The sequence below is a fragment of the Excalfactoria chinensis genome, chromosome 3 (genome assembly GCF_039878825.1).
Source record: "Excalfactoria chinensis isolate bCotChi1 chromosome 3, bCotChi1.hap2, whole genome shotgun sequence".
Lineage (NCBI taxonomy): Eukaryota > Metazoa > Chordata > Aves > Galliformes > Phasianidae > Excalfactoria > Excalfactoria chinensis.
This window is the reverse complement of record NC_092827.1, coordinates 97,286,480-97,312,579: the sequence shown is the minus strand read 5'-3', so window position 1 is coordinate 97,312,579 and position 26,100 is coordinate 97,286,480. Positions and strand designations below refer to the sequence as shown.

Sequence of the window (26,100 nt, the reverse complement as noted above, 5' to 3'; positions counted from 1 at the left end):
TTGCCCGGAAGCTCACAACCCAAGAGAAGTCAAGCATCCAAATAAAGGGGAAGTTGTTGACCTCTATGGCTGAAAGTTATCATGTTTAAAATTCATTCTTTATAATTACTGTAAAATCTCTTTCTCTGTCCCTCCCTACCTTCTCCTCTGCAGTCCATCGTGTAAAAACATGCTGTTCTCTGTTGCATTCGGGTTTTCAGCTTTACCACTCAGTTTTCCACACCTAAGGTGGAATTTCCACACAGTGGGTAGAATTGCTGTTGCTGATTTGTTTGTTTGTTTGTTTTAATATATATGAGCGTTCATAGATTTACAAACTAATGCACAGAACACATTCAAGGCAGTACTGCAGAGTTAGTAAAGTTTTTATTCTGTAGTAGTAGAAGTAATCCACTAATTTGTTACGAATGAGCTATTCCCATTGGCACTGGAAACACCTCTGTTATTGCCATTCCAAAAAAAGGAAAAAGAAACATTTTTGTATCTGCAGCTATTGCATCATGCATAGCATTCTATAAATTTCTTCAAGCAAAGAAAGATCTCCCACAGATTACAGTTGGATGTGAGCCACGCAATTGATTCTGGACTGCATAGTTTTACTGAATCGCTGTCTGGCGCACTAGGTAACGTCTCTTCTCTTGAATACATGGAGCTCCACAGTCCTTTGTTTTTAACATTTATAAATTATATCAACATTACTTGAAATTGTTTCTCATAAAAGTCCGCTGGAAATTAGATTTTTAGCTTCCAGCTGCCGTATTATGCTCTTGGACAAGAGCTATGAATCCCGTGTTGTGATGTCTAGGTAGATTTATTTCAGGAAAATGTTCATTTTAAATTTACCCTCAAACGATAACGATGTCAAATATTTTTGTTGTCTATTGCCAAATTACTTTTTAAACACATTACAGCTTCTTGTCATTGATGTCAACCCAGACAGTGGATGATGCCAGACCTGGTACTAGTGCCAGTGGTTCAGTGCTGCTGGTCTAGACGGGTGTTTAAAACATGATATTATATTTAATTAGCATGCAAATAAGTATTTTCATCTTCACTTAGTGATTTATGTGAAGATTTCCCAACTTGTATAATGCTTTAGAAATACTAAAGGAGAATAACTTCTATTGTAACAATTAGATATTATCCGAGTTGTACACAGATTAAACATAGCTATTGCACAGTACAATGTTCATAGTCTTTCACATATGCAAATATTTACTGAAATACAATTGACAAACGTATTTTTATAAATATGTATAGAATTAAATTTAAATATATTGCAAATATATACATATATACGTATTATATATATATATATATATATATATATATATATATATATATATATAATAAATATATATATATATATGACCTGGTACATAATATCAGGTCTGTATTTGCACATTCTCAGTAGACTGTCTGACCTGGACAGTGACTCAAAGGATGGAAGAACTTCTAAAATGCCTTGCAAGGCCTACAGCATGCAATCATGTAGTTAGTCAGAGACAATGAAGAACATGACTTTCTGTGTCTTTCTAGTCACCTTTCCTGCTCAGAAGCTGAGGCCTACAGTCAAAGTCTCAGAATCTGTTTTAATTCTTACTGGTCAGGGACTAAGTGTAAAATCATGCCTCTGAATGGGAATGTGCCATTCATTTTCTTCCCTTATGGTAAGCAAATGCATGGCTTCATTTGTAACAGACTGACAATCTAGGAATGAGCATTTAAAATCTAGCATTTTAAACCCAACTTCATTACGTGATGTTTTCACTGGTGGATATTGGCCACGTTCACTCTACTGTCCATGTGTTTAGTAAGTCCTCTGTCCAGAGCACCCTAAATCTAAATATAATAAGATAACATGGAGTTCTATCACATACAAATTTAACAGTGAAACCCATTAACTTTTATTTTAATCAACAGTAATTCTTTTTAACTATACTGAAAAAAATTCCCTGTTATACATTCACGTAACACTATCTTCGGCTTTAATATTTCCTAAAAAAGGTGTAATAACAAGAGGACAGCTGGGCTTTGTGGAAATCATCCACCAATACATTCGCTATGATGAAATACATGAGGCAATTAACGTCCTGAACACCATGAACTGGAACACGATGGGCCACCAGTGTTACATCTGCTTGAGTGCCATCGTCAACCACCTTCTGAAACAAAAGCTTACACCAGACAGAGAAGGTAAGGGACTGATTGCACTTCTAATGTGCTTTTCTGGAGTCTGATAGGGATTATATTACTTATATTTACTATATCATGCATATTATATATTATATATTTATTTTTACATTTATTTTTGTATTTATTAGTTGTATTTATTGACTGTATAAAAAAGGCAATAGAGAGAATCCAGATAGTCACCCACTTGAACATAGTACTCCCTAATAAAATATATATATATACATATATTTCAGTGAAGTCTGGATTAATGTGTTGATTGCATTTTAGTTAATGTTTCTACAAATAGTGATAATAAAATGCACATTATTTTTACGTGGTATAGGCATGGCTTAACGTGTATAGCACTGCCTTATATACACTGTACCTTTATTGTGTTACATAAATTTATCTTGTCACAGACCAATGCTAGTTAATATAGGCTTCAAATGCTTGTTATATACTCATACTGAGACAGCACTGACTTAAGGAGGGAAATTCTCCTTTAACAGGATTTGAGTGGAATTGTTAAGGTGCTTGTGAAGGGTCACTCTTTCGCTACAAGATCCGCAGGCTTTGAATACACTGTCCTCTGCTGCCTCCTTTAGGATTACAGCTTTTGTCCTCGCAGTAATCTCCTGCCCCCCTGCAGTACAACTGGGGTCTCTCACAAGAATTGATGAATTTTAGGCTCAGCCTTGTCTCTGCTGAAGCCTGGTGTGGTGCCTCCCTCTTGATTTGCTGTGTATCTCGAAACTCAAGAGACTTCAAGATTTGAAGTGCCTTGATTTAGTGAAGGTGTTATCCTCCAGTCTGGCAGGCAGACAGCTGGAGACCAGGCATCTTTTGTGCCCAGAAAGAATACTTAGGGTTCTGGTGTGTTTGATGATAGCAAAACTCCAAAGTGTCCTACATTGCTGCTAAACCATCAGCTGTCACATTTGGGGGATCTGATTAAAAATTCCCTGCATTGCAAATACAGCATATCAATTCTAAATGAAACATGCTTTTAAAAAGACCCAGGAAAAAGGCTGGGTTTGAAACTCTCGTAAAAATATGCACATTATAAATAGATGTCTGTGTGTTTCCCCCCCATGCAGCTCCCTAACACTGTTTACAGCAGATGGAATTTTATTCTGTCCAGGAGTTATTCTGTGTGTATCTAACAAATTTGGCATAGTAATTTGTTTTCTTTTTTATTAGCGAAAACCCAGTGAGGCCTTTTATTGATAGTGATGTGGCAGTTATCCTTGAGATCTTTATTCTGCCTTCAACATCAAGCTGGGCTATCTAATGAATCTGTAACTGTGCTGGTAGTTACTCATATTCCATGTAGGTTGGAATAGTTCTGAAGTACAAAACATGCTGTCAAGAAAACAGCCATGGCAAGAGAGTATAGCTTGTTTTTGCAAAGGTACCGCTGTATTCAATTTTAATCTAAATTGACTGCTGCTTTGAAAGAAAATGCCTTTAAAGTTCAGCTTATTTTACTGTCTAGATATATGATAACACAAAACCTAATTTACTAACAGTTTGCCTGTGTTCCTAACACAGTACTATTAGCACGTTTAGTGCAGTCAAACCTAATGAAATAGAACGTAACTATGCTTGGAAATAAAGAACCTTTATCACTGAGTACAGAAATGGCTAGCTAGAACAGATGTTAATAACTACAAATCAGTGAGATTTCGTCTATGTAGTGAGACAATAGGTTGGTTGTATTTTGCTTTTAAAGCTCACACAGAATTCTGATGAGCTGTAGCAGTTTGTGTATCTGTCTTGAAAGGAGCTTTTGCCCTATGCTGGCAAAGCAAACTCTCCCTGTGACTTAGGAGTGAGACCTTCATCAGTTGCTTTTGAATTTCAGTCAATTGTTTTTCTTCTAGAACCAAAAACACAGCATCCTACCAGACACTCTGGAGAAAATAATTCAATCCCAGCTGAAACTAAGACAGTTCTCTGTATAAAAGCTTATGCTATGTGTTGACTATCAAGCAGAAGTCATGTAGCATAAATATAATTGCTACATTTCATCTCAACTAAGCGTAGGACATGTTCAGGGGACGCGAACATAAGCTATGTGTTTTCCTGTATTATTTATGATTTTGTATTAGAAACATGTAGTAAAATGGCTCAGAGCTATACCTGTGGAGTCAGAAAAGTCAGAAAGTAAAGCAGATGCAACTTCTGTAACAAAAGGGCTTTATTTTATTGATGACAAGGGAGGTTGACTCTTCTGCACGCTGCAGGAGAGCTAAACCCTCAGGGTTTTTAGGCCCTTTTATTTAAAGTTTTTGAAGAAGTGTTGGTTGAAGGAGGTTCCTTAGACCTCAAGGCCATCAAAAGAAAGGTTCTGTCACCTGCTGACCTAAGATATAACAATAATCCCTGAAAAACTGAACTTCATTGTTGTCTGCCTAAGAGGACATAGAATATCTGAGACAATTTAGAGTTGATCTTTACTGGACAAACTTGTTCAATCTGTATTTTTCTTATGAGTCACTTTTAATTGTATGGTTCTGGTGAGAACTTGATGTGTTATAAACTTTTTCATCTTTCTGACAGCTTTTGTTGCTCAAAGTCATTGTCAGCTCTGCCTCAGAATGAAAGTTAATATGCACATTTGTGTTTGTACAAGCTGCCCCATTTTAATTTCATCTGTCCTACAACAACATTGTGTTTCATCAGTGTTTGAGGAATTTGACTGACTGCAAACATGAGCAACCTGCTGTAATTGAAACAGTTTCACTTGTTTCATTGCTGCTGTGCTTCAACTCCACAGCACAGCTTGAGGCAAGCCTTGGAACCTTTTATGCTCCAACAAGACCCCTTTTGGATACGACCGTGCTGGAGTACAGGGACCCCATCAGCAGATATGCAAGAAGGTTCTTCCACCACCTGCTCAGGTGAATGACAGTTTCAATTTCTATCAACTTAAAATTAATTGCATATTTCAATAACTGCCTACTTTAATGTGGTTAACGTTTTCCAAGAGGACCACCCCTGAAAAAAATGCGTTCGTTGTTACTGTTTGTTTAACTTCCACTTCATTCCTTTCAAGTACAGCATTGCAGATAAAATGCCATCCAGAGCTCTTCTGTCATCAGTGCACTTAAAGTGAATCAAACTTTCCCTTTTCGCTTGATGGAAAGAAGATAGCGTGCTTCTGAGAGGTTGATATTCACAAACTGCTTGCAGGTTAACTGTTGGAACAACTTACAGACTTGGAGAAAACTTCAAGTTTAAATAGATGCAAATGAGCAATGTGAGATCCAAGATGTTTTGTCTTTGCATTTTGTCATTGTTGCCCTCAGAGGTCTCAAATATAAATTTGTATTCCAGTCATTTTGAGTTTCAGATCTAAAAGTCGGTGCCATCAAAATACAAGTAAATGAAATGCTTCTTTCACCTGTAAATTATTTAATGTTAGAAAAGTCATAATATCAAATTCAGCTGGAATTCGTATTACCCTGATATATTGTTATACTTTTCCTTGTATCCTTGGTACATCAATAGCATAAATTCTGATCTACTTTAAGTATCAGTATACAGCAGTTCAATCTTTTCATCTGTTCAGCCACAAATACAAACGAAACATTCCCTCTGAGAATTATTTAGCAAGTGAAAATATGGAGAAATTATGTTCTGAATAAAAACCCGTGTGTTTGTAGAGGCTTGTTGAGGTTGGGGTCTGGATGGACATGGTGAGAAGACTTGCAATGCTTCATTTTTCTGTGTTCTAGACCGATTATATGCATCATCTAGGTATGCAAATCCAGGAACTGCAAGTTATTTTGATGGTGCAATATGTGCTTCTCCCAAAACTTAAAGGAAATAATTTATCCTGTCTTATAAATCTTTACTGAGTCTGAATAGGATCATCTTTCTGCTAAACGGGTCCATACCCATGGGAAATCATTCTAAGTAGAAGACTGTTCCAAATATCTGCATAATGTGTACCAGCCTTTACTGGAGTTTTCTTCATAGACGTGGCCACAATAGCAGGTACAAACTCTGCTTTTGCCTTTGTCCTAGAAACCAGCAGGGAAGATTTGTTGCTGCTATGGCCAACTGTAATGGCTGTGGGCCAGTTGCCTGCAGAGGACAGACTTGGAAAGAATGCCTCAGAGACTACTGAGAGATGTAGTAACTATAGTGCACTTACATCTGCTGGAGAAAGGTGTATTCCCTCTGACTCAGGATTTGCTTCGAAATGCTAGCAGGCATGCAGAGGCACGGGGCCCTGGCTGAGCTTTCAGCCCTTGGGGCTGCTCAACACAGCTGAAATACTGTCTCAATCTCTATAGCAGACAAGAAGCTGCAGTGCCAGAGTGCTGCCTGAGCAGAATGGGACGCAGACCAGAGATGTGTAGGAGAGTCTCCCCATGTCTTTTAGCTCCACTATAAAGCAGCCTTTGAATAATCTACTGTTATGGCAGTTTTTTGAAACAAATGAATCTTTTTTTGCTGTTTCTCTATTGTCAAAGGGATTTGCATTCAACTGAACCAAAGTGATAGGATCATGTGATTGCTGCAGAACAGATGGTAATGCTTAAAGCTTATCTGAAAAGACATAATCTAAGTACAAAATGAAATGTTCAAAAATGGCAGATTTATCTGATATAAAGCAAGGAAATGATGTCCAGAGATGATCTTTATTAAAGTGGCTGTGCCTTAATTGGTATTTATTTCCTTTTAGATGTTTTCTTAAGTGACCAGAATGTTTTGAATGTAGGCTAAACAGAGAGTGCTGCTGATCTGTTGGAGAAATGGTAAACCAGCTGGGTGATCATGGGAGAGAGAAGGTCAGCTAAGCCAATTCTCCCAGTGTCTGGGAAAATCATGGGGAAGCACGATGCTCACTCATTTGTCTAGGCATGCAGAAGCTACAGCCTCTGCTGTTATATCCTTCTCTGAGGAGCCAAGCAAGGCCAGCCACTTCTGCCAATCTGCATTTATGAATGTGGGCTCAGAACAGGAACAAAAGCGTGGAGAAAATTCTGCTCTTGCCATTTTGGATCACTAGATCACCACGACAGTGGAAATTGAGTAGTCTCCCCAATACCTGTGTGTCAGTAATGGCAACTCTATGTGGATGTCAGGTAGGCTGCATCTAAGGTCAGTTACATGTTCTCTATCTCAAGCCTTGTTATTCAGTCCTTTCTCTTTTTTAACCATATCCACTTAGCATTACCATTAGTATTTTAACTTGAAGGCTGATTACAGGTAGTTAATTAATCTTTTCACAGTGAATTTGTGCTACCACATATGTGTATGCAGGACTAAACAAAGTAATAGCGAAATAAAAGCAAGAAGACTTGAATGCAAATGCACTGTGAATTGTCTGTGCTGACTTGATGCAACCCTAGGGGACATATGTTGCCCTCTTGTGAACACGTCTCCTAAAAGCAAAATCACTTCATTCCCTATTGCAGAAAGAAATGGAGGAAACACAGTGCTTCCTAAATTGTATGGCCGAGACTGAAAAAGTGTTTCCAGAATACTGTAGGGTCATCCACAGTGCCTTTGGGCTTCAGAAAAAAAGCAAGTAACATATACACAGAAGGCAAATGTGGGAGATTAGGAGCTGAAAGACACTGAGAGCCAGAAACTCAGAATGGGTTTGGAAGGGTGAGGAAAGTGGGCTTAGGAGCATAAGCAAAAGATAAGGAAATGAGGACAAAGGACTAAAGACAGATAAGGGGCCATAAAGAGTAATGCAAAAGGGTAGAGTGGGAGTAGAGATCAAAACAGTGATCAAGATCAATGTAGGATGTGTGTTGGGCTGGAGAAGAGACCAGAAGCATAAGGGACGGACAGAAGAGAGTGGAGTTTTTAATACAAGATTAAAATATTAAAATGCTTGTATGTTCCTAGATCTAAATCTGAAAAACACTCAGATAAACAGAAGTATTCAACAGCCCCCTCCTCCCCCCCTCCCCAAATCCCAGCTTTCCTTTGAATGCCCCACCAATCTGCCTTAAGCCTTTTCTAGAAGGACCCGCTCTCTTAGGAGAGAAATATTAATTCATTCTACATGCTGAGACAATCTTTGACCTGCCTGCTGAGTCTGCCAGAAAGGTGCCAGTTATTGTACTTTTTAAGGTGCGAGTGTCTGTACTTAGTAGAATTGAGAAATACAGTCACCTTTACAAAAAGGCTATCCTCACCTCGTAATAATCATGAGCCAATGATTTTAATCTTTACTGAAAGCTGAAAGGTTTTACATAAAGTTGAACATAACTGGCAACATCCATTTTCACATTATCAGTGAGATTATGGGCTAAGTATTTTTCTACCATCAGTTTTCCCCCCAGAATAATGAGCGGTGTGATGGTAGATCCTGTGAACCATGTGAAGGCGCTCTGTAACTACAGGCAGTGGTACAAGATGGGTTAGAACCTGGCGCAGCAGTCTGAGATGGGCATCATCTTCAGCTTCCTCTGAAACAGAGATACAGATCTTTTCTGGTATAGGCCCTGAATAAAGAATATGGAATGTCTCCAAAACCAGGTATTCAGTATACAAAATTAAAATTAAAGGCCTCTTAATTATATGCCAAGAATCCATTACAACAGTATGTGTGGAATTAGTAATAATTTTCACTTTAAATTCTTATCTATAATTAAAAAATACAGGAGCTGAATTATAAGTATAAACCTATATCTTAGGTGTTCCTTGCCACTTGAGCAGCAGTCCTGTATTTTATTATGATGTCACTACCTATAATAATATAATGCATTATGTCATTATGTAAAATGTTGAGCAGAGGTGGATTTATTAGGAAGCCTTGGGGAGCTGTAACCTTCTTGCCCCCACCCTTTTGTTGCGCACTGCCTACTAAGTTTATTTGTGTAATGGGGGAGTGGCTGCGCAACCTCCTCCTGCTTCTGCATAACAGCCTCATCTGGCCGTGTACAGAACATGGAATGAGATGGAATAGTTTTTCATTCATTAACTATGGCATCGCTGACTCATGGCTTTGCTTCACTCTGATCAAGCATTCATAAATTGTACTTGCCATATTTTCTAATGCATGAAATTATCTTGCTCGTTTGACACACACACGCAGGCACAAACACATGCCTGCCCTGTTTTATTCAAACTTTTCTGCCTCTTCCAAACAGACAGTGGAAAAAAATAACATGGCATGAGCTGGAAGCAAAGGCTGGATTGGCAAGTAAAGGCTGAAATGTGGTTGGGAAGTTAGAAAATAAGAATTAGAATGTGCAGCTTCATGTTTCTACTGTTTTGTTCACGTGTTTCTGAGTATACAATTTAAGGATCTGTTTTGGTTTGTCTTTTTATGGAAAAACACTAAAATCAAAATGATTTGGATCTTATCATCTGATAATTCCATTATCCATCCCTCTTCTACTGACATAATTTTGAGTATATTCACAGAAATATTCTGCTCTGTACGAGTTTAAAATTGAAAGTGATGTGTTTCTGCTGTTACTGGTTTTGTTCCTTCATAAACCTTCTCAGAAGTGTTGTGTACTCTTCCCAGTGTTCAGTGTGAGATACTACTGCTTAAATGCAAAGAAGAATTGAGCTACATATTGGGCAGAACATTCATGAAGTACAGGAGGTGAGCAAGTTAGGTGATCCTTAGTATCAAGGGATGTCTGCTTCTAACCAGTACTGGGTTTTGTGAATCACTTTGCTCTTCAAGAGTTGTGAAGTGCTTCGCTATACTCCCTAACATGACTGTTTGATGTAGTTATTACTTACTTCCAGGACAACGTTTGGGAAACTAAAATAGAGCTCTTCCCCTATGCAGCAAGATCACTTACACAGTATGAACTAACCCTTTGTAACAGGTTCTTGCGTCTCTAACCCGCAATCTGCAAAGTCGGTGTGCGCCATGAATGTTCCATCCTAAACAGAACCCCCAAATCAAAAGGTGAGAAAATGCATAAAGTTGGTAGTAATTCCTCATCCCATTTGCTGCCAACTGTATGGAACTGAGGGATAAAGTCAGCAAAGGGCTTTTATGATCCTTTTAAAGAGCACCCTAAAAGTGGAATCTATAATTATATTGGTACGTAGTGTGTCACGAAATATGTATAAACATTAATGATGACACGGTTCAGGACTGAGAATGTCTTTTATATTCATAAGGTAACCTATTAGGCATTAAATTATGCCTTCAGATAAAATGACCACTGTTGTCAGTCAGGTTCTCTATGGTGGCCACATGAGCGGAATTCATCTCCACAGGAGTTAGTTCAGTAGCAGCATTCTGACTAAAGTAGCACCTTCTGGAGAGAACTTTGAAGAGTCATTTTTTGTCATCTTGCCGGAACGATCAAAACCAAAGGTTTTCATATTGCCGTGGCACTGATAAATGAGCACTTCAATGGCTGTGATGGACCTGCGCATGAATAGATCCCCTGGTCATGCTTCTTGACCCGTTTGTGAAACATGAAATAAAGCCACCTATTCAATGGAACTAGATAATTTTTTTAGTTAAAGAGATATTTAAATCTCAGGAAAAGTTTAGAATAGCTTTGCTTCAGTCCTGTGTTGCTAATGATTTTTTAATTGTTATTATTATTATTTTTTTTTTTAATTAAACCACCTCCACAACAGGTTTCATTTTCAGTTAGATATTTAGATGCCACAGGATTGGCTTTGGGATTCAATTCTCTAGTGACAATTACAATGTAAGAAATATTGAGCAAAATATCAGGAAAAACATGCAAATAACATAACATCATTGCTTGAGAACAAAATCCCTTGAATTAAAAACACAAGGAAACTCCATCAGAGATCTGGGCAAGATATTCTGCTGAACCAAATGGAAGAGATTGCTTGGAGGATGGGACAAGTGGCCCTTTTGGCACACTTAGAACTGTCCCAGAGCTACTCTGCAATGGAGCAGCTTCCCCCAGCCACCAATTGACTTGGTGGTCCCAAGAATCAGAACTCTTCCAAATCTCTGCCTCATCCCCATGCCCGAGTCTGCACTTAAAAAAAAAAAAAAAGAAAAGGCCTTGGGCATACATCAATTGTAAAAACAATACAAAAATATACCATATTTGTGGATGAAAACCCAAGAATAAGTTCATATCAACATAGCTTCATATTTAAGCTGCCACAGTATGCAAACCTCGGCTTTTCATTATATCTCATCATTTACTTCTTCCTCAACAACTTAGTCACCAATGAATTGTCTCCTTCTGGAGTGACACTCAAATACCTCTTGAAGCCCTGACCAGGAATTTTATCTTAAGATGCTGTTTGTTTTTTTTTTCTTCTTTGCAATCTTCCCACATTGATTCATGTTTCATCTCTTTACCATGACGTTTTTCTTCCATTCATCTTCAGAGCCTTCCTGAATCCCACTATCACAGTTCATTTCCTTCTGTGTGGACCATCTGACAGTATTCTGTCTTAAGCTCTGCTTGTGAGATCAGAACAGAACGATCCTTGGCATTCTGTTATCTCTTTCTTGTGTGCAAAAATTGCCTGTTTGGTTTTCTTTTTTCCCCTAGAAGAACCTCATTTTTCTTAGTTTTCTCCCTCTTGCATTCAGTGTCCTCCAAGAAGTGCTAATTGAACAGTCATATAACCCTAGACTCCTATCCTCAAATGCAGAGCTCCATTTTATTTCTCTTAAGAACTTCTTAAGGATAGGTTACAATAAGTAAAATTTAAAGCAAAAGTCAGCAATAGTCAATTGTCCAATAACTGAATGTAGCATCCTGGGAGTTCACCTCACCTCTCTGAACTCAATCATGGAGCATCTGGATGTTCTACACACTCATCTGCGCTGTGGTTAGCAGAAGGATGTGAGCACCCAGAGGATGAGTAATCCCATTGAAGGAAGATATCTATGATAAGCATGAAGAATCAAATGTCTGCCTATCTCTGTCAATTAACTATAAAGGAAACCTACCTGATCAGCCATGTAAAAATGAGCTATTTGAAGATAAAAGAAACGATTTGCACTGCAAATGTCTAGCTCCTGTATCTCATTATTACTGGTCGGTTAACAGAAAGAGAAGTGCTCAGGTATAGTTACTGTAATAGAAGGAGAGAGGTAACAAAGCCTAACAAAAATATTTGAAGAAAAGTTCACAGAAAGATACAGAAACCTGGTAGGCACACAGATCTCTTTTGAAATCTCCTTCTAACCAGTTGACCAGGATAGGAGTGGGCAGGGGCATTTCTTTTCACAACCATTGGACCATTGAAGACCTTTTTGGAATGTCTCTCACCAAAATGTCTTAAAGACACCAAGATACCAAAGGGTAAGAGAATCCTTTTCCAGGTAGGTAATTCATTAGAAGGTAAGAAACAGAGTAAAAGATCAGTGTCTCACTGAGCAGAAGTCACCAAATGCAGGTACACATGCTAGACATTTGCAGGACCTGTACACGTAAGTAATGTGGAAAAGGAGCAAATAGCAAGGGGCCAGTATTTGCTAATGATCACACATTATTCAGAGTAGTAAAAATAACAGGAAAATTACTTCACAGGACTCAGTAACAGTGTCAAAATAATAGAAATCAAAGTTTGATGTAAATGAAGTGAAGCACTTGGCAAGGCATGACTTCCAACTTCATGTGTAAAATGCTGGAGTCTGAGATTGTGAAGAGAAGTTTAGTCATATAACTGGTGGTCAATTCAGTACTCAACACAAGCACAGAATGCCAGGAATTCTTAGGGGAAAAAAAAAAAAGTAAAGAAAAACCTCAATAAACTTCATTTTAGCTGAATCATGAGTCTAGTGTATGGTTTTGGCGTCCCATGATATGTAAGAGGATGTAGCAGAACTCAAAGAGCTGTAGGAAGGACGGCTGGGGTGATTAAAGGCATGAAGGGAATGACTGAATAGAACTCCTCAACCTATAGAAGAGGGAACTGAGATATAGATCTATTAAATCATCAGAATTAGGGAGAAAGAGGACAGTAAAATGACTGTTGCTGTTCTTCTAGTACAAAAGGTAGGGGTCATCAAGCAAAACTAGCATGTTGCAGGTTCAGAATGAATTGATTCTTGACATAGCATATAATTAAAATGTGAAGCTCCTTACCACAGGATGTTATGGATGGTAGAACTGCATATGAGTTCAAAGGGAAGATACAGGAAAGAGAAATTCACTGAGTCATATCAGTGTAGAAACCACCTCTAGCTCAGAATCACTGAACCACAAATTATTGATGACTGTTAAGGGAAACATCACCTTAGGCTTGCCCAGTTGTTGCATTCTCTCCTAGGTGCCTACCTATCAATATGGTGCTATGTTAGATTTGTCTTTGGTCTGAGCAAATGGTCATGCTTACAATTTTTGTTCTTGTATGTGATATCCTAGAGAAAAAAAAACAACAACAGAACATACTCATTAGTTTTCCATTTACTCCCCAAAATTATGACAAAATTCACACAACAGGGTTCTAGAAAATGTATTTTCTGGCTCTTCTTTCTGTATTTGGAGTTCTTTTGTGTGGGAATTGTACAGACGTTCCCACTGCATTATTTTAGTATAAGATAAGTATTGGTATTGACAAGCCTAAATAGAATATGTAAGTATGCTGTAACTGAGCTGTAGCTGAACAGGTTTGGTCCTGCAATAGGACTTAATAAATAGGTATTTATCCTTAGGCAGCCAGTTTTTAGAAAATATTGAGCTAATATATTTTCTCTGAGAATTCTTAGCACTAAAAGCATGCATCTTATCTAATATCAGGCACAAGGGAGAATTGGCCCTGTATCTAGTGGAAAGTCAAGGAGGAAAAGGATATGTTCTTCCTAACTTTAATACCAAATTTCCATCTGCTGTGGATTGAAATTGCAGAGATATCACACATATACAATAGAGGTTTATAATAGACGCAGCAACTCATCCTTAACCATTGCAATGATACTGGGCCTCTGTTATAGAGCTGTCTTTAGTGTGTAGACATGCTGATATGTCTGCTCAATAAAATACAACTTTCCAGGCATGCTGTTAAATTTACACGATTGCTAGAGTAAGAGGTATAAAGCTGGGACAGAAGGAAAACAAGAATTAATGCAGTAAAGGCTAGAATTTAACAGATGGGATTGAGCAAAATAAATGTGAAACAACAGGTGTCATTGACTCTTATCAGCGTTTTTAATTAACATCTGTTTTTAGCCCAAAGTACTTTAAAAGAGTATGCTGGAGTGTGTCTGTATTTAAAGATAAAGGCAGGCTGTTGAGAAGTTACTGAGTGGTAAGGGGTTGGGGAACAGAGGGTTTTGGTGTGAGAAGGAGGTGGTGTTTGTTACTCACAGCATACAGAAACCTGAAGGAAGCCTTCTGTGAAGTAATTGTAACACAGGGAAACATTGCTATGGCAACAAAATATTTTTGCTTGAAGGAAAATGAATATGAAAATAGGAAATACGGAGTGTGGGAAATTCAAAGGAAGTACACATTGCAAGAAGAGAAAAGAATAGAATACAGATTAAAAAGAAAGAAACCATCCTAGTTTCCATTTATATAATATTAAGTTATAGTAATAAAAATTTTGTTGTTCTTCAGACATTAATAGCAACTGGTAATAAAAATCCTAGACCACTTGACATATAGGAAGGAATTATTCTACATATGGTATAACATTGCTGTTTCCTGAACAGTCATCCTCTTGAATGATAACCCCATTCCTCAGGAGCCCAGGCTAACATGACTGATTGTCATCAAGTGGGAAGTGTACAACAAATGTTCATAGAATCATAATCTATTAAATAATATTTCTTTGGCTTAGACATAGGACTGTCCTTCAGTGCTCCTTTATAGTTACTTGAGCAAAGGCCAAAATAAATGATGTCACTTCTGTAGCTAGAGCTACTAGCTTTTCTAGAGTATTTCATACATCAAGACTGCTTCTTACTAAATATGTATTGTAAAAGGTTAACTGCTACCTTTCTACTAGACTACTTCAGTCAAAAATTACCTTACTTCACCTGAAAATCTGACTTGAAAGTGCCTGAAGAGCTTTAATTTGAGCCCCAAAGTCTGTTCTGAGAAGCAGCATGTATGCTTAACAGAATCACCTCAACTATTCCTCACAAGCACGTCTGATTTCTTAGACCTGAGTTCTACAAGGTAGGAATCACAGGGTAAGATCCTTTTTCTTCTTTCCAGGCTGGGAACGTCTTCAAGATTCACCGCCTGGTACAGCACTCCAGGGCTTTCTCTGGCCAGGGAGTCACATTGTCTGGCTCCCCTTATTAACTTTCTCTTTCCTCCAATTTTTTTATTTTTTTTTATTTTTTAATTTGGTTTGTTTGTTTATTTCTTTACTCCATACTGGAGGGTACCCTTTGATGTGAAGGGCATTTGGTTCTACGCCCAACAATCTATAAAGTTATACGTGTACTTCCTTATGTTGGCAGGTACCCAATTTGACAGTATAGCTCCAGTAGCAGAGGTTTTGGAGTGGCTTCAGGTATCTATGCTTACTTGAAATTTGCTCAGTTATTCAGGAACTTTTACTTGAGGAACATTCATGTAGGACCTTTAAAGGCTCAGGCCCCAAATCCTAGCATGTCCATATCTAGGACCAGTAGAAAATTATAGGTCATAAACCATATGTTAATGCTCCACTAAATTTGGGCATAAAGAGATGTATAGATTATACCTGGACAACCTGTAGTGCTTCAATATACAGAGTACAGTTTAGAAGATTATGCCCTTGACTCACATACATGTAAAACTGGTGGCTGTTTCTCCATGGCCCTCTTGGTGTGCTCTGCAGCACTTTCTTGTCATTGGTGGTAGATTATCGTAAAAGGCAGCAAGGTTGTGAGCCCCAGTCCAAAGCATGTGTCCTATTCAAAAAGCTCATAACCTAAAAAAAACTTAGAAGCGTAATGGTGTGAGTTGATCAAAACAATGCTAGCATCTCAGAGGTCATAAATAGCCAGTCCATCTCCTGATTCTTCCATCAGTTCCCTACTGACTTCAAGAATCTCAACTAAACCTCGAGTTTAGTTGAGCCTGACAGTTTTGAGAAAAATCAGCAATCAATCAGGGGTAAATAATGTCCCAGTAATTATCGCCATCCCAAAAGAATGGGCAGAAGTTCAGCAATTATGCTCTGCCATTCAGCAAATGCACTACTTCACACCAAACACAGTCTGCATTGATTCTTGCGCCAGCCATTGCTGGATGGAAGCTGAGAATACCCTGCTGGGGAAGGGCACTGTCTTGTCTGGAGCACATTTTAGCTAGGAGCGTAGTTACTATGCTGAGCCTTGTGAGAAGGAGCTGTAGGAAACTAATTAAAAGAAGTGTTTTCTGCTCACAGAATATCTTCTTTTAAAAAACAGCAGTCAGAGTTTCAGTTTCTAGTCAAGCTTTCGTTATGCCTCTGCACATGCTGTGGTGCCAAACAGGAAGAAGTAATAACCTATTTGCATTTCATTGATATCCATTAGTGAATTTATATTTGTCAAAGGTAATCAGTTGTACTGGGATAGCGCATCATCCAAACAAATATTCAAGCACATTTTGAATCAAGTACATTCAAAAATTATTAAGCTGAGTCCACTGAACCACAGAGTTTGAAGCGCAAATTCAGCTTGATGGCAGAGAAGAAGATTCTTTGGAGTATTCATGGTCTTTGGCCTACCTTCAGTTCTCTGCAACTATCTAACTTAAAACTGGGTATTCAACTGAACTCTCGTGGGTAAAATCAAACCAGTTTTTGTTGTCTTTACTTAAGCGTATTGTGTTTGTTGTTTTAGTGAAATGTAAGATCTTAATGTATCCATTTTGCTACAGGAACCCTAAGTAGAGTGTGTGACACCATAATATGATGGAAAACAGCAATCACAGTGGGGTAGCAGAGTCCCAGGCTGTAGCAAGTGAGGATAAGTTCAAATACAGCAGCTGTGGATGCAGATACAAAGGGGAAAAAAGCTATTTACTTTCAGAAGGCATCAGGTATGCAGGGATCTCCAGCAAGATGCCCTTGCTGCCTCTGCCAACCCTTAAATGAGGTCTGGGAAGGGGTGGATCCTGGCTCCACTCCTCCTGGTCACCCAGATGTATTGCAGTATATATCTGAGTCCCCCCGGGTTGGCTCTGCCTTCCCACCAGTTGCTCAATCACTGTTTCAGGCTGTGACTCAACGTTTCTGCTACAGAGTGTCAATATTACAACATTTCCTATAAAATATGATGTCTGTGACTGATACTTATTTTATAGATGAAACATTGCATGGGAGTCCAAGCCTTCAGACCCAGTTTACTGAAACTTGACTTCAAAATATTTCCTTGGAGGTCAATAGAATTTCAGGGCTGTCCTAGTGGGGACAGATGAAGTTACAGCATTTATACCTGAAGGTGTTTAAGCTGTATTCTGTAATGCGGCTACAAGTCTAAGTCAGCTTTATGTCCAAGAGTTAGTTGGTTGAAAACCACGCCGTTCCCATTTAAAATCAACCACTTAGCAACCTAGCCACACACTTTTTTACATTCTTTAACCAGATAATCTAATTATTCTGGCTCAGAATTCCGCTGAACAGAGTTCAGAGTCATTTTACAGACGTTGTTCTTTATTTTAATATTGTCTAATTTAAAAGGGAAAAAAAATAATAATCAGATGATAGCATTTTTTTGAGAGAGAGAGAAAAAAAAAGCACGAAAACCATTTCTGTTCCAAAAATTGCTGATATGAGAACTTATGGGAAACGGCTCCTTTTATGAATAATTATTATTATTGTGTTTAAGAAATGGGCAGGATGCCTAGAAATTGAATGAAAGAATGAGCTATTAAATTGAAATATTAAATGAAATAACTGAATTAAAAGTGATCACGTAAACCCTGCAGTAAATGTTGGGAGCTGTAGCTGATTGAACATATTTTCATCATCTGTTTTGTATGCTTAAATACAATTGATTGATGTAAGTAAACACTTGATTGATATTCTGAATACTTTAAAATCTGCATATGCATCACAGAATACTGAACAATTAAAACTTAATTTCAGTGTAGTTTGATTGCATGTAAATTATTTCAATATTCATTTTTTTCCCTGTTCTGTTTGCTCTGTGCATATTTAATATTCACTTTTTGAATGCATATCACCCTTGATTGGACTGCGAGATGAGGAGGACTCTGAAATTTCTTCCATTAAAAAGGATTGCCTTATAAATGTTATTTGTGCCACAGCTCTTCCCCTGCAGATTATTTTCTAAATGTTGTGTACCCTTATTGAAGACAAGGAAAAAAACAGCTGCAACCCTCCTTTATCAGCCCAGCACATGGAATATGCTTACATGGTCGATGGGCATGTCTAAGAAGGCTTGTTGGTTGTAACTAGTCCCTAAAGAAATGTTTCCATCTTTCCTGCACTACATTTCTCTCTTGCTTGCATGAGCTCTCTCTCTTCCCTTCCTCTTCCTTTTCTTTTTTTTATCCTCATTCCCAGACTTCTTATTATGTACATTATGGATAAATATTTTTAAGTTGATCACCTTCAGCCTGGAAAACTTGTCTCTAAGTGCTCCCATCCAGTTCCATTGGTGTGGAATGCAAATGGCAAAATTCTGCTTTTGAGATATTTGCAGAACTTAATATTTAAATGTCTTATTTAAAGAGAAAACAAATATCTGTGGCTTTCCTGGCATCTTTTCAGTTCAGTCACGTTCTCAGAATGCACATAGACAGGGTGCACGTAGCCACTCTGCCGTGGGAGGTCTGGGTTCTTCTCTGTCCTCACCATTCTCAGCCCTTGTGATTCTTGTCATATAACTCCCATTACCCTTTGCTTCTTTGCCCATAAAACAGATGCACTAACAACTATCTTTCTGGAAGTTTTTCAGAATAGGGAGAAAGGTCACCTAAGAGTGTGTAATAACAGTATTGCTTTACCTTAGAGGAATTTAGATTTCATATTATATGTGTTAAACAGCTCGCAGAGAGGTATTTTCCTTTCTGACCCGTATATTTAATCTCAGTTTGTGGGTTTTAATCTTGAAGGTCAGATTCCTGTTGGCTCTCGCTGTGACCAAACAAGTGGCTGAACTTCATGATTCGCAGGCAGATTTCCTTATCTCTCTTTTTCAAGGGACACATAAGTCTTGGTCGCTGGAGTTATTGTGAAGTAAGCGCTAAGTAACGAGGCGGAGGAAAGGGGGGAAGACATGCACTTCAGGACCAGCATCCTATAGATGCCATTTCAGAAAGCAAATATTTTGCTGTGGAATTGCAGCACAGGAACAAAAGGGAAGGTATTTTGATGTGGGAATTTTTGGTTTGAGGAGATGATAAAGTGTTAGAAAGTGTGCTAGCAATGGCAACAAGGCTTCTCACGACAAAGCATGCCTTTAAAAGAGGTGTTATTAGCTTGAGATCTCTCTCCTGCTGGGCAGGACTCTCTGTAATTGTTCCTGTAGAATAAGAACAACACAACTCCCATGAAAAAAGATTCGAAATAACAAGTGTTTTCTAGTAAGGATAGCTTAAAAAAAACCTGGACATTCTTGACTGATTTAGTACGGTTTGCCTAAGTAATGCAAACTCTTCACCCTTGTTTGAAACCTCCACCGTATTTTAAAGCAATTCTGTGTCTATTAATTTATGAAGTGTCTGTGATTGTTATTTCCAGCTCTCTTGGTTAGTGAAGAGCATTTCTTTCTTGGGCAGCCCTTTTTTCCCTTCTTCCCCTCAGTACAGCTCTGAAAATAACAAGCTAACTTCACAGTTTTATGAATAGGGGCCATAATGAGACCGAAGTGTGTATGTTGATTAAAGGAAAAAAAGAAATGTTGAATTCTTTGTGAAACAGCAAAGAACTGACAGCTTTCGGTCCATGACTCTGTTCTGCAGGACAATCAAAAGGAAGAGTTACTTTACATTTTTTAGCTGCAAGCATTTTTGCTTTGCTAAAGCGAACGTCATTCCAATAGGCTGCATGGTTCTACCTTTGGAAAGACAGAATTATGATGCTGACCTTTTTTTTTTAGCTGGTCGTATAGCCTGTTTCTGTTTGGTTTCCAGTTTTGCCTCTAAGTACCAAGAATGTGGGTTTAACTCATAATTGAAAAGAAGAATGTGCCAGAAGAAGATAAACGTGATAGCTATTTAAGATACACGTATTTTAACATGTACTCAATTATCTTAATTAAAGCAAAGCTTTAGAAGCATCATTACAACACAGTGCATTTTACTGGAAAATCCTTCATAGAAAGCTCGCTGAAAAACTTCAGAGGTAATAGATGTGCATGGTAGGACAATGGGCACTGTTCTTTCCCCGGTGATCAGGAAGTTAATGTTGCTTCATCTCCTCCCCTCCCTTAAACAGGTTCAGTGAGGAGGGCTGCAGATTAGTGCTTGGAAGACACAGCACAGAGATTAGCTCTGGGGAGGGCAGGGCTTCTCACTCCAGATCTCCTTTTCTACTTAAGCTAAAATATTATACCTCCGTATTCCAAATGTTATTCCTTGCAGAGAAGTCCTCAATAGCTCTATCTTGCCGTCTGCTGAATCATTCCAAGTGTGTAGTGAAAGAGGGGAGAGCAATAAGGCTGTAGCAAGAGAGAGGTAGGGAGTCACTTAGGCTTCAGCCAGAAGCAGGAATTCAGTATGGGACATAATAGGGTACATCTTCACCTACCTGGGGAAAGGGGAAAGAACTACAGAGATGGTCTTAGGAAGAGATACAGTGTTTGCTAAGATACCTTCAATGTGCAGAATTCTACACATACTGACATCTGTGTGGTGCTGTCTGACTGCATGCATTGGGAGAACACAAACTGCATCTTGAAAAATTATAGTGGAATACCCCATTGCAATAAAGAAGCTGTCTTCTTCCCAGACTTTAAGCATCAGCAACTGATTAATTTATGGAACTGGGAACAGGTGAAAAGAGAAAAAAATGCCACTAACAGGAAAACAGAGAATTCATTCTGCATGGTATCGTTTGCTTCACAACTCTAAATAAGAGAGGGGAGTTTTGTGGTTTCCCAAATTGAAAATAATCTCACCACATCTGTTTCTGTAGGATTTTTAATCAGTTTAAAACATGCAGTAGCAGAAAATGTGTACAAACAGAATCACTTTCTCATGGTGCTGAGTGATGGTTGCATAGTGGTTATCTACATCTAGTATAAGAGAGCTATTAGCTCAATGCAGTGTTATATGTATTCTCAGAAAGCACCCAATTAATAGCTTTTTTTCTCCTGCTTTAGTCAATATCCTAAATATTTCTTATAAGGGGATGTGCACAACCTTCAACTGCATTTCCATCCCATGTAGGTATTTGCTGTAATTGCCAGGAGGTGGAGTGTGGCCTGTGGGTAGGAAGGAGGTAGCAGTCCATGTCCTTACCAACAGAAGGAGCTGCTGTTCAGTGAGCCTTTGACCATCAAAATGGTGGTCTCTGTATGATGTGATAAAGCTCTCCTGGGTTAATGGTAACATGGGGAAGCATCCAGGCTGTTTCTTTCCTACTCTGCTGCATCTCTAGGAGATTCTAAGGTGGTGTCTTCTAGAGCTTGTTGACAGGTAATCTTGGTGTGTTGTTCTCTTCTTCCATTCCTTGTTTTCCCTCACTGACGCAGCCTGCTTCACTAGATCTTCAAAAGCCTCTCAGGACTTGAGGCAGACTGTGCCAGTGCTGGGGGAGTTAGGGGCAAAGAAGTGTCACCCCCTCCACCACACTGGAAAAGCAGTCTCTGGGGATTCATGACGGTTCAGAGTGACTTGAGTGGATGATCATCTTCACATAGCTGCACTGAGGCAGTCCGTAATGACAAAACCCAAAGCAGTCTTCTACAAAGAAGACTCCTGGCCTGGCTTCAGAGGTCCTTGCAAAGGATTGCATTGCATCCTTGCAGAAGATTGTCATCTCTGGAGACAGAGCCTTCTGAAGTCCTTGGGGTTAGCTTTTTCTGTAGAGGAGTTCGAGTTTCCTACCGCAGTTACTGGGGCTATCATTTATCTATGTAATTGATGGAATCTTTTTGAGGATTAATTAATTAATCTACAGGACCTTCTGATCCTTCAGATTCAACTAGATCTGATGGGACTGAAGACTGAACACGACACTTCCTGAAGGGAGTTAAGGGCAGTCACTGTCCTGCCTTACTGTTCTGCAGTCCTATTTACTCAGTGAAGCTTTGGCAGTGTTTTTGAGGAGGATCGAAAGACTTGTCTGCTCATTAAAAAAATTTGATGCAGGTCTTACATTGTCCTCAGCAAGTGACGTATTTCCTTTTTCTTGCAGGTATCAGAGATTTGAAAAAGCATTTCTACTAGCTGTTGACATAGGCGCTCGGGACCTCTTTATGGTGAGTCATCTCTGGAGACAGAGGCTGTTGTCAAGATGTTAGTTGTCAGCTTTTTGCACGTTAAAAAGAATTCGTGTCATTTGCAGCCTTAGACACATACTGAAGACAGAGTTATTCTACCTGGCTTGCCCCTTGCCATCTCAAAACTTGTCAATGGGAATCGAGTGTCTTTAGAATCATTGACATTTTCCCTAGCGTGGCCTAAAGGCTACTCTTTATTTTCTAGGAATTAATGTTTATGTTTTTGAACTTTCACCTTCTTCATCTGTCCTGATGTGTGTGAATGTCATCTTTCACTCTAATAAGCTTATACGTTTCTAATCCGTTCCTTTAAGACGTACAACTGCTGAGCTTTGGACACAAGAGCTGACCATATCCTGGGGATCCTGAATGCTCTCAGTTTGTCTCTTAGGGTTTTGTGAAAAGTGCCAAATTATGAACGCTCCTACAGGTACTTTTAAAACAACAAAGCTCAGCAGCATCAACCCAAGGGTTTTTACATTTCATGCACTCTCTGCCCCCTCCCATTTAATTAGCTACAAAAGTAAAATTAACCAGCTCTTAAAAGGTCTGTGTGAGCTCTGCAGGAGGCTCTTGTTTTATAAGATCTTGCACCACAATGTCACAGCGAGGTCAGATGGACAAAGCCAGTCATGCTTTCCCAGTCTCTCAGCATGTTGCTGCTCCACAGCTGATTTCATTGTTTTCAAAGAAACAATGGGAATGGGCTTTGTTTAAAAAAAAAAAGAAAAAAAAAAAGAAAAAAAAAAGGGCCCTTTGAACGATTCCTTTGCTTGACTCTTTTGCATAATGAAGACATTCTGTTGTTTAAATTAAGCTTTGACACTAGATGTTAATATCATTTATCCCATTAAGTCACTTGCCCTGCTAGTTTGATCTTGATATTTAAATTGTATGTTAAATTACACAATTAAATCCTACTTTTATGGGTTATGAAAATTCCCTTCTAATTATATAAAAAGTTGTGTGAACCTTTTGATGTTTTTTTCACGGCTCTAATCATCTGGCTTGTTCCATCTAATTAGAAAGATGTGAGTATTGCGATAAACTTTTCTAAGTATGCATCAAAAGACTGTGATGGAAGTGTCAGGCATTTAGGAAATTCATTACGTGTTTTATGTATACCCGCCTTGATTTTTCCTCCTTTTAGCTCTGCCTTTCTCTTCCCTCTTTTCATTTTGCTTGATTAACTGTTAAGTTTTTCAATGCCGATTTTATCCCCAGTTGAGGTGAGCCCTTCAGCCATGTGTAAATGTCATTTGGCCCAGCTCTTGGCCTGCTGTCTCAGGGGCCCTCTCATTTGGGCTGAGGACATTTCCTACACAATCCTTCTTCTTGCCTTTCCTCCACTGATGGCAGCACCAAGGAGACACCAACGTTGAGTCAGGAGGTGGGGGCAAAGGTGCTAACATGGGAGGGGGACAGCAACACATGGCTGCACAGGCACGTCTCCCCAACCCATCTCACCAGTGCCCTTAAACATTAATATAGTTGCCCATGTAGTTCCTCCCAGGTTACATGACAGCAAGATCCAAACCAGTTCTGCACTGTTTGTGTTCTCCTCGCGTTACCTTTGAGGTTCCTCATAGTTTCCTGGAGGTTATGCAAGCAGCAGCACACACGCCTGCCTCTCCAAACCCTCTGTCACCTCTTTCCCTCCTCTGGGGAAAAATGTCCTTTCACTAATTTGTCACCTAAGTGAGGTACTAATGAACAGACTTTGTTAGCTAACAAAGGCACTGCTGCAGGACTTCTGAGTACAGGATGCAGGAAGGTTAAATGTGCATTGTTTTGAAAAGTACTGATTTGTGCTACGGAAATTTCTGGGGAATTGGGCTTTATTCCACTAAATACTATGTAAAAATTAAGTAACCCGCTCCATAAAAACTTACAGACCTTCTAAGTACTAGTGTAAGAACACTACTGCTAAGCAAGGTTTGTGCTTAGCACAAACGTCTGCTTAACAATTTGTATATATTGTTTATATAGGTCAACATGCAATTAACAGCATACAACTTGAGTTTACCTATATTTAAAGCATTTGCAATGACATGTGGTATGAATAAGTAATATATAGGTCAATTACTTGTACTGCTGCTCGACAGGCCTACCAAATCCATTTGTAAAACCTCCACAGGCTCTAAGAGTGACACCAGCTTATTTCTTGTTAATATTATGGGATTTCAAGAAGAGGTAGTAGACTAAGGAGGATATCTGATGGCATAAGCAAAAAGAAAAAGAAAATTATTGATTGAAGGGAAACAGAATAGGATAGAGAGCTACTAAATTGTGGCTTAGTGGTAGTAATGGTGATGGGAGGATGGTTGGACTAGATGATCTTGTGGGTCCTTTCCAACCTTGTGATTCTATGATTCCGTATAGCGGAGAACTGGGGTGGGTCCACGTTGCACGGCTGTCTTCTGTGACTTGCAAAGAAACATCCTGTATCTTGGAGAGTTTATTCTGAGCCAAATTTGTTTTCACAAAACAGAGCTCTGCAGCCTTCCTGACTCCTTTGAGAATGCAAAGAAGTTTAAGGGAGTGCTGCTACCTTAGGGGTGATTTCTTTCATAAAAATGAAAAAGAAACAAGAAAAGCATACAACTTAGCCTTCTTGCTCTAGCGTCACTAGTATGATGCCAAAACAAGGCACACGGGCACTGCTGCGTCTCCCCGTAAGCTTTACCCTCACGTCACATCTGAGTCCATCAATTATTATCATCTCCTACAAAGTTCAATAAAAAAATAAAACCGAAAAGGACATAATATCATGAACAACAGCTACATTTATTGGACAGCGACTGATCCAATCTGTGACAGAAAAGATCAAGCAGTGCAGGGGTCGTTAGCTTTAAATCCTTTTGTAGTATGCTCCAGCTCTCAGCTGCTGAAAATTCAAAAGGCCATCGCACGTACCAAAGGTAGCAAAAATGCAAGGAAAAGACACTTTAATAAAAGTGTCAGATCTTGGGCAATGCGCTGATGAGGAAAGCGCGTGTTTCGAAGACGTGTTGGAATGTTGCCCAGAAATATCCCATAGACAAATGCGCATCGGTGTTTCAAATGACTTCTGCTCACCCAGGGCCAGCTCTGTGAGTCACAAAGAGGAGGGTAAAAAAGGGAAGTGTCCAAAAAGTAATCAGACTGTTCAATGATAAAACACAGCCCTTTCAGCAAACTCCTGATAAGAGCCTGAAAATTGTCACTGTTGTTTTTGGAGGGAGACGTGATATTTAACGTGATAAATTCTTAGATAACGGCGTGAAAAAAATCTATAGCAAATATTCAGCTAATTAATTCTTTAAGTTTCCCCGTCCTTTAAGGCAACCTGTAATCTAGAGGTTTTCCTTCATTTTTTATTTATTTCCTGGTCTTATCCTGCTCAGAGATTTATAAACTCTTAGAAGACTTTGCTTTGGTGGCCAATTTGAATGAGAAGCACTTAAATATTATCTAAAATAGTCTAGCTCGCTGTTTTTATACAAAAAATAATCTTTTCTTTCTGAAGTTTGTTTAGAGGTGGGAACAAGAGCATTTTAAAAAAGATATAAGTTCTTTATGGCAACAACTTGAGGAACAGCACAGAAATCCCCTTACCATCCTACTGCTACATCTCTGCTTCTTGCAGAACC

The 26,100-nt window shown here is 38.8% G+C and overlaps 1 protein-coding gene across 8 annotated transcripts in view; it reads left to right on the top strand.

Annotated features, from left to right (window-relative positions):
• WDPCP (WD repeat containing planar cell polarity effector) overlaps nt 1-26,100 on the top strand; it is a 139,170-nt gene that overhangs the window by 80,495 nt on the left and 32,575 nt on the right. For all 8 annotated transcript variants that reach the window (XR_011903103.1, XM_072332476.1, XM_072332479.1 and 5 more), the window contains 3 exons: nt 2,008-2,196; nt 4,955-5,078; nt 22,384-22,447. Coding sequence is in view for 7 of the 8 variants with exons in the window: in XM_072332476.1 (XP_072188577.1) it covers nt 2,008-2,196; nt 4,955-5,078; nt 22,384-22,447 (377 nt within the window). In the remaining variant the exon portion in view is untranslated. The remainder of the gene's footprint in view (nt 1-2,007; nt 2,197-4,954; nt 5,079-22,383; nt 22,448-26,100) is intronic.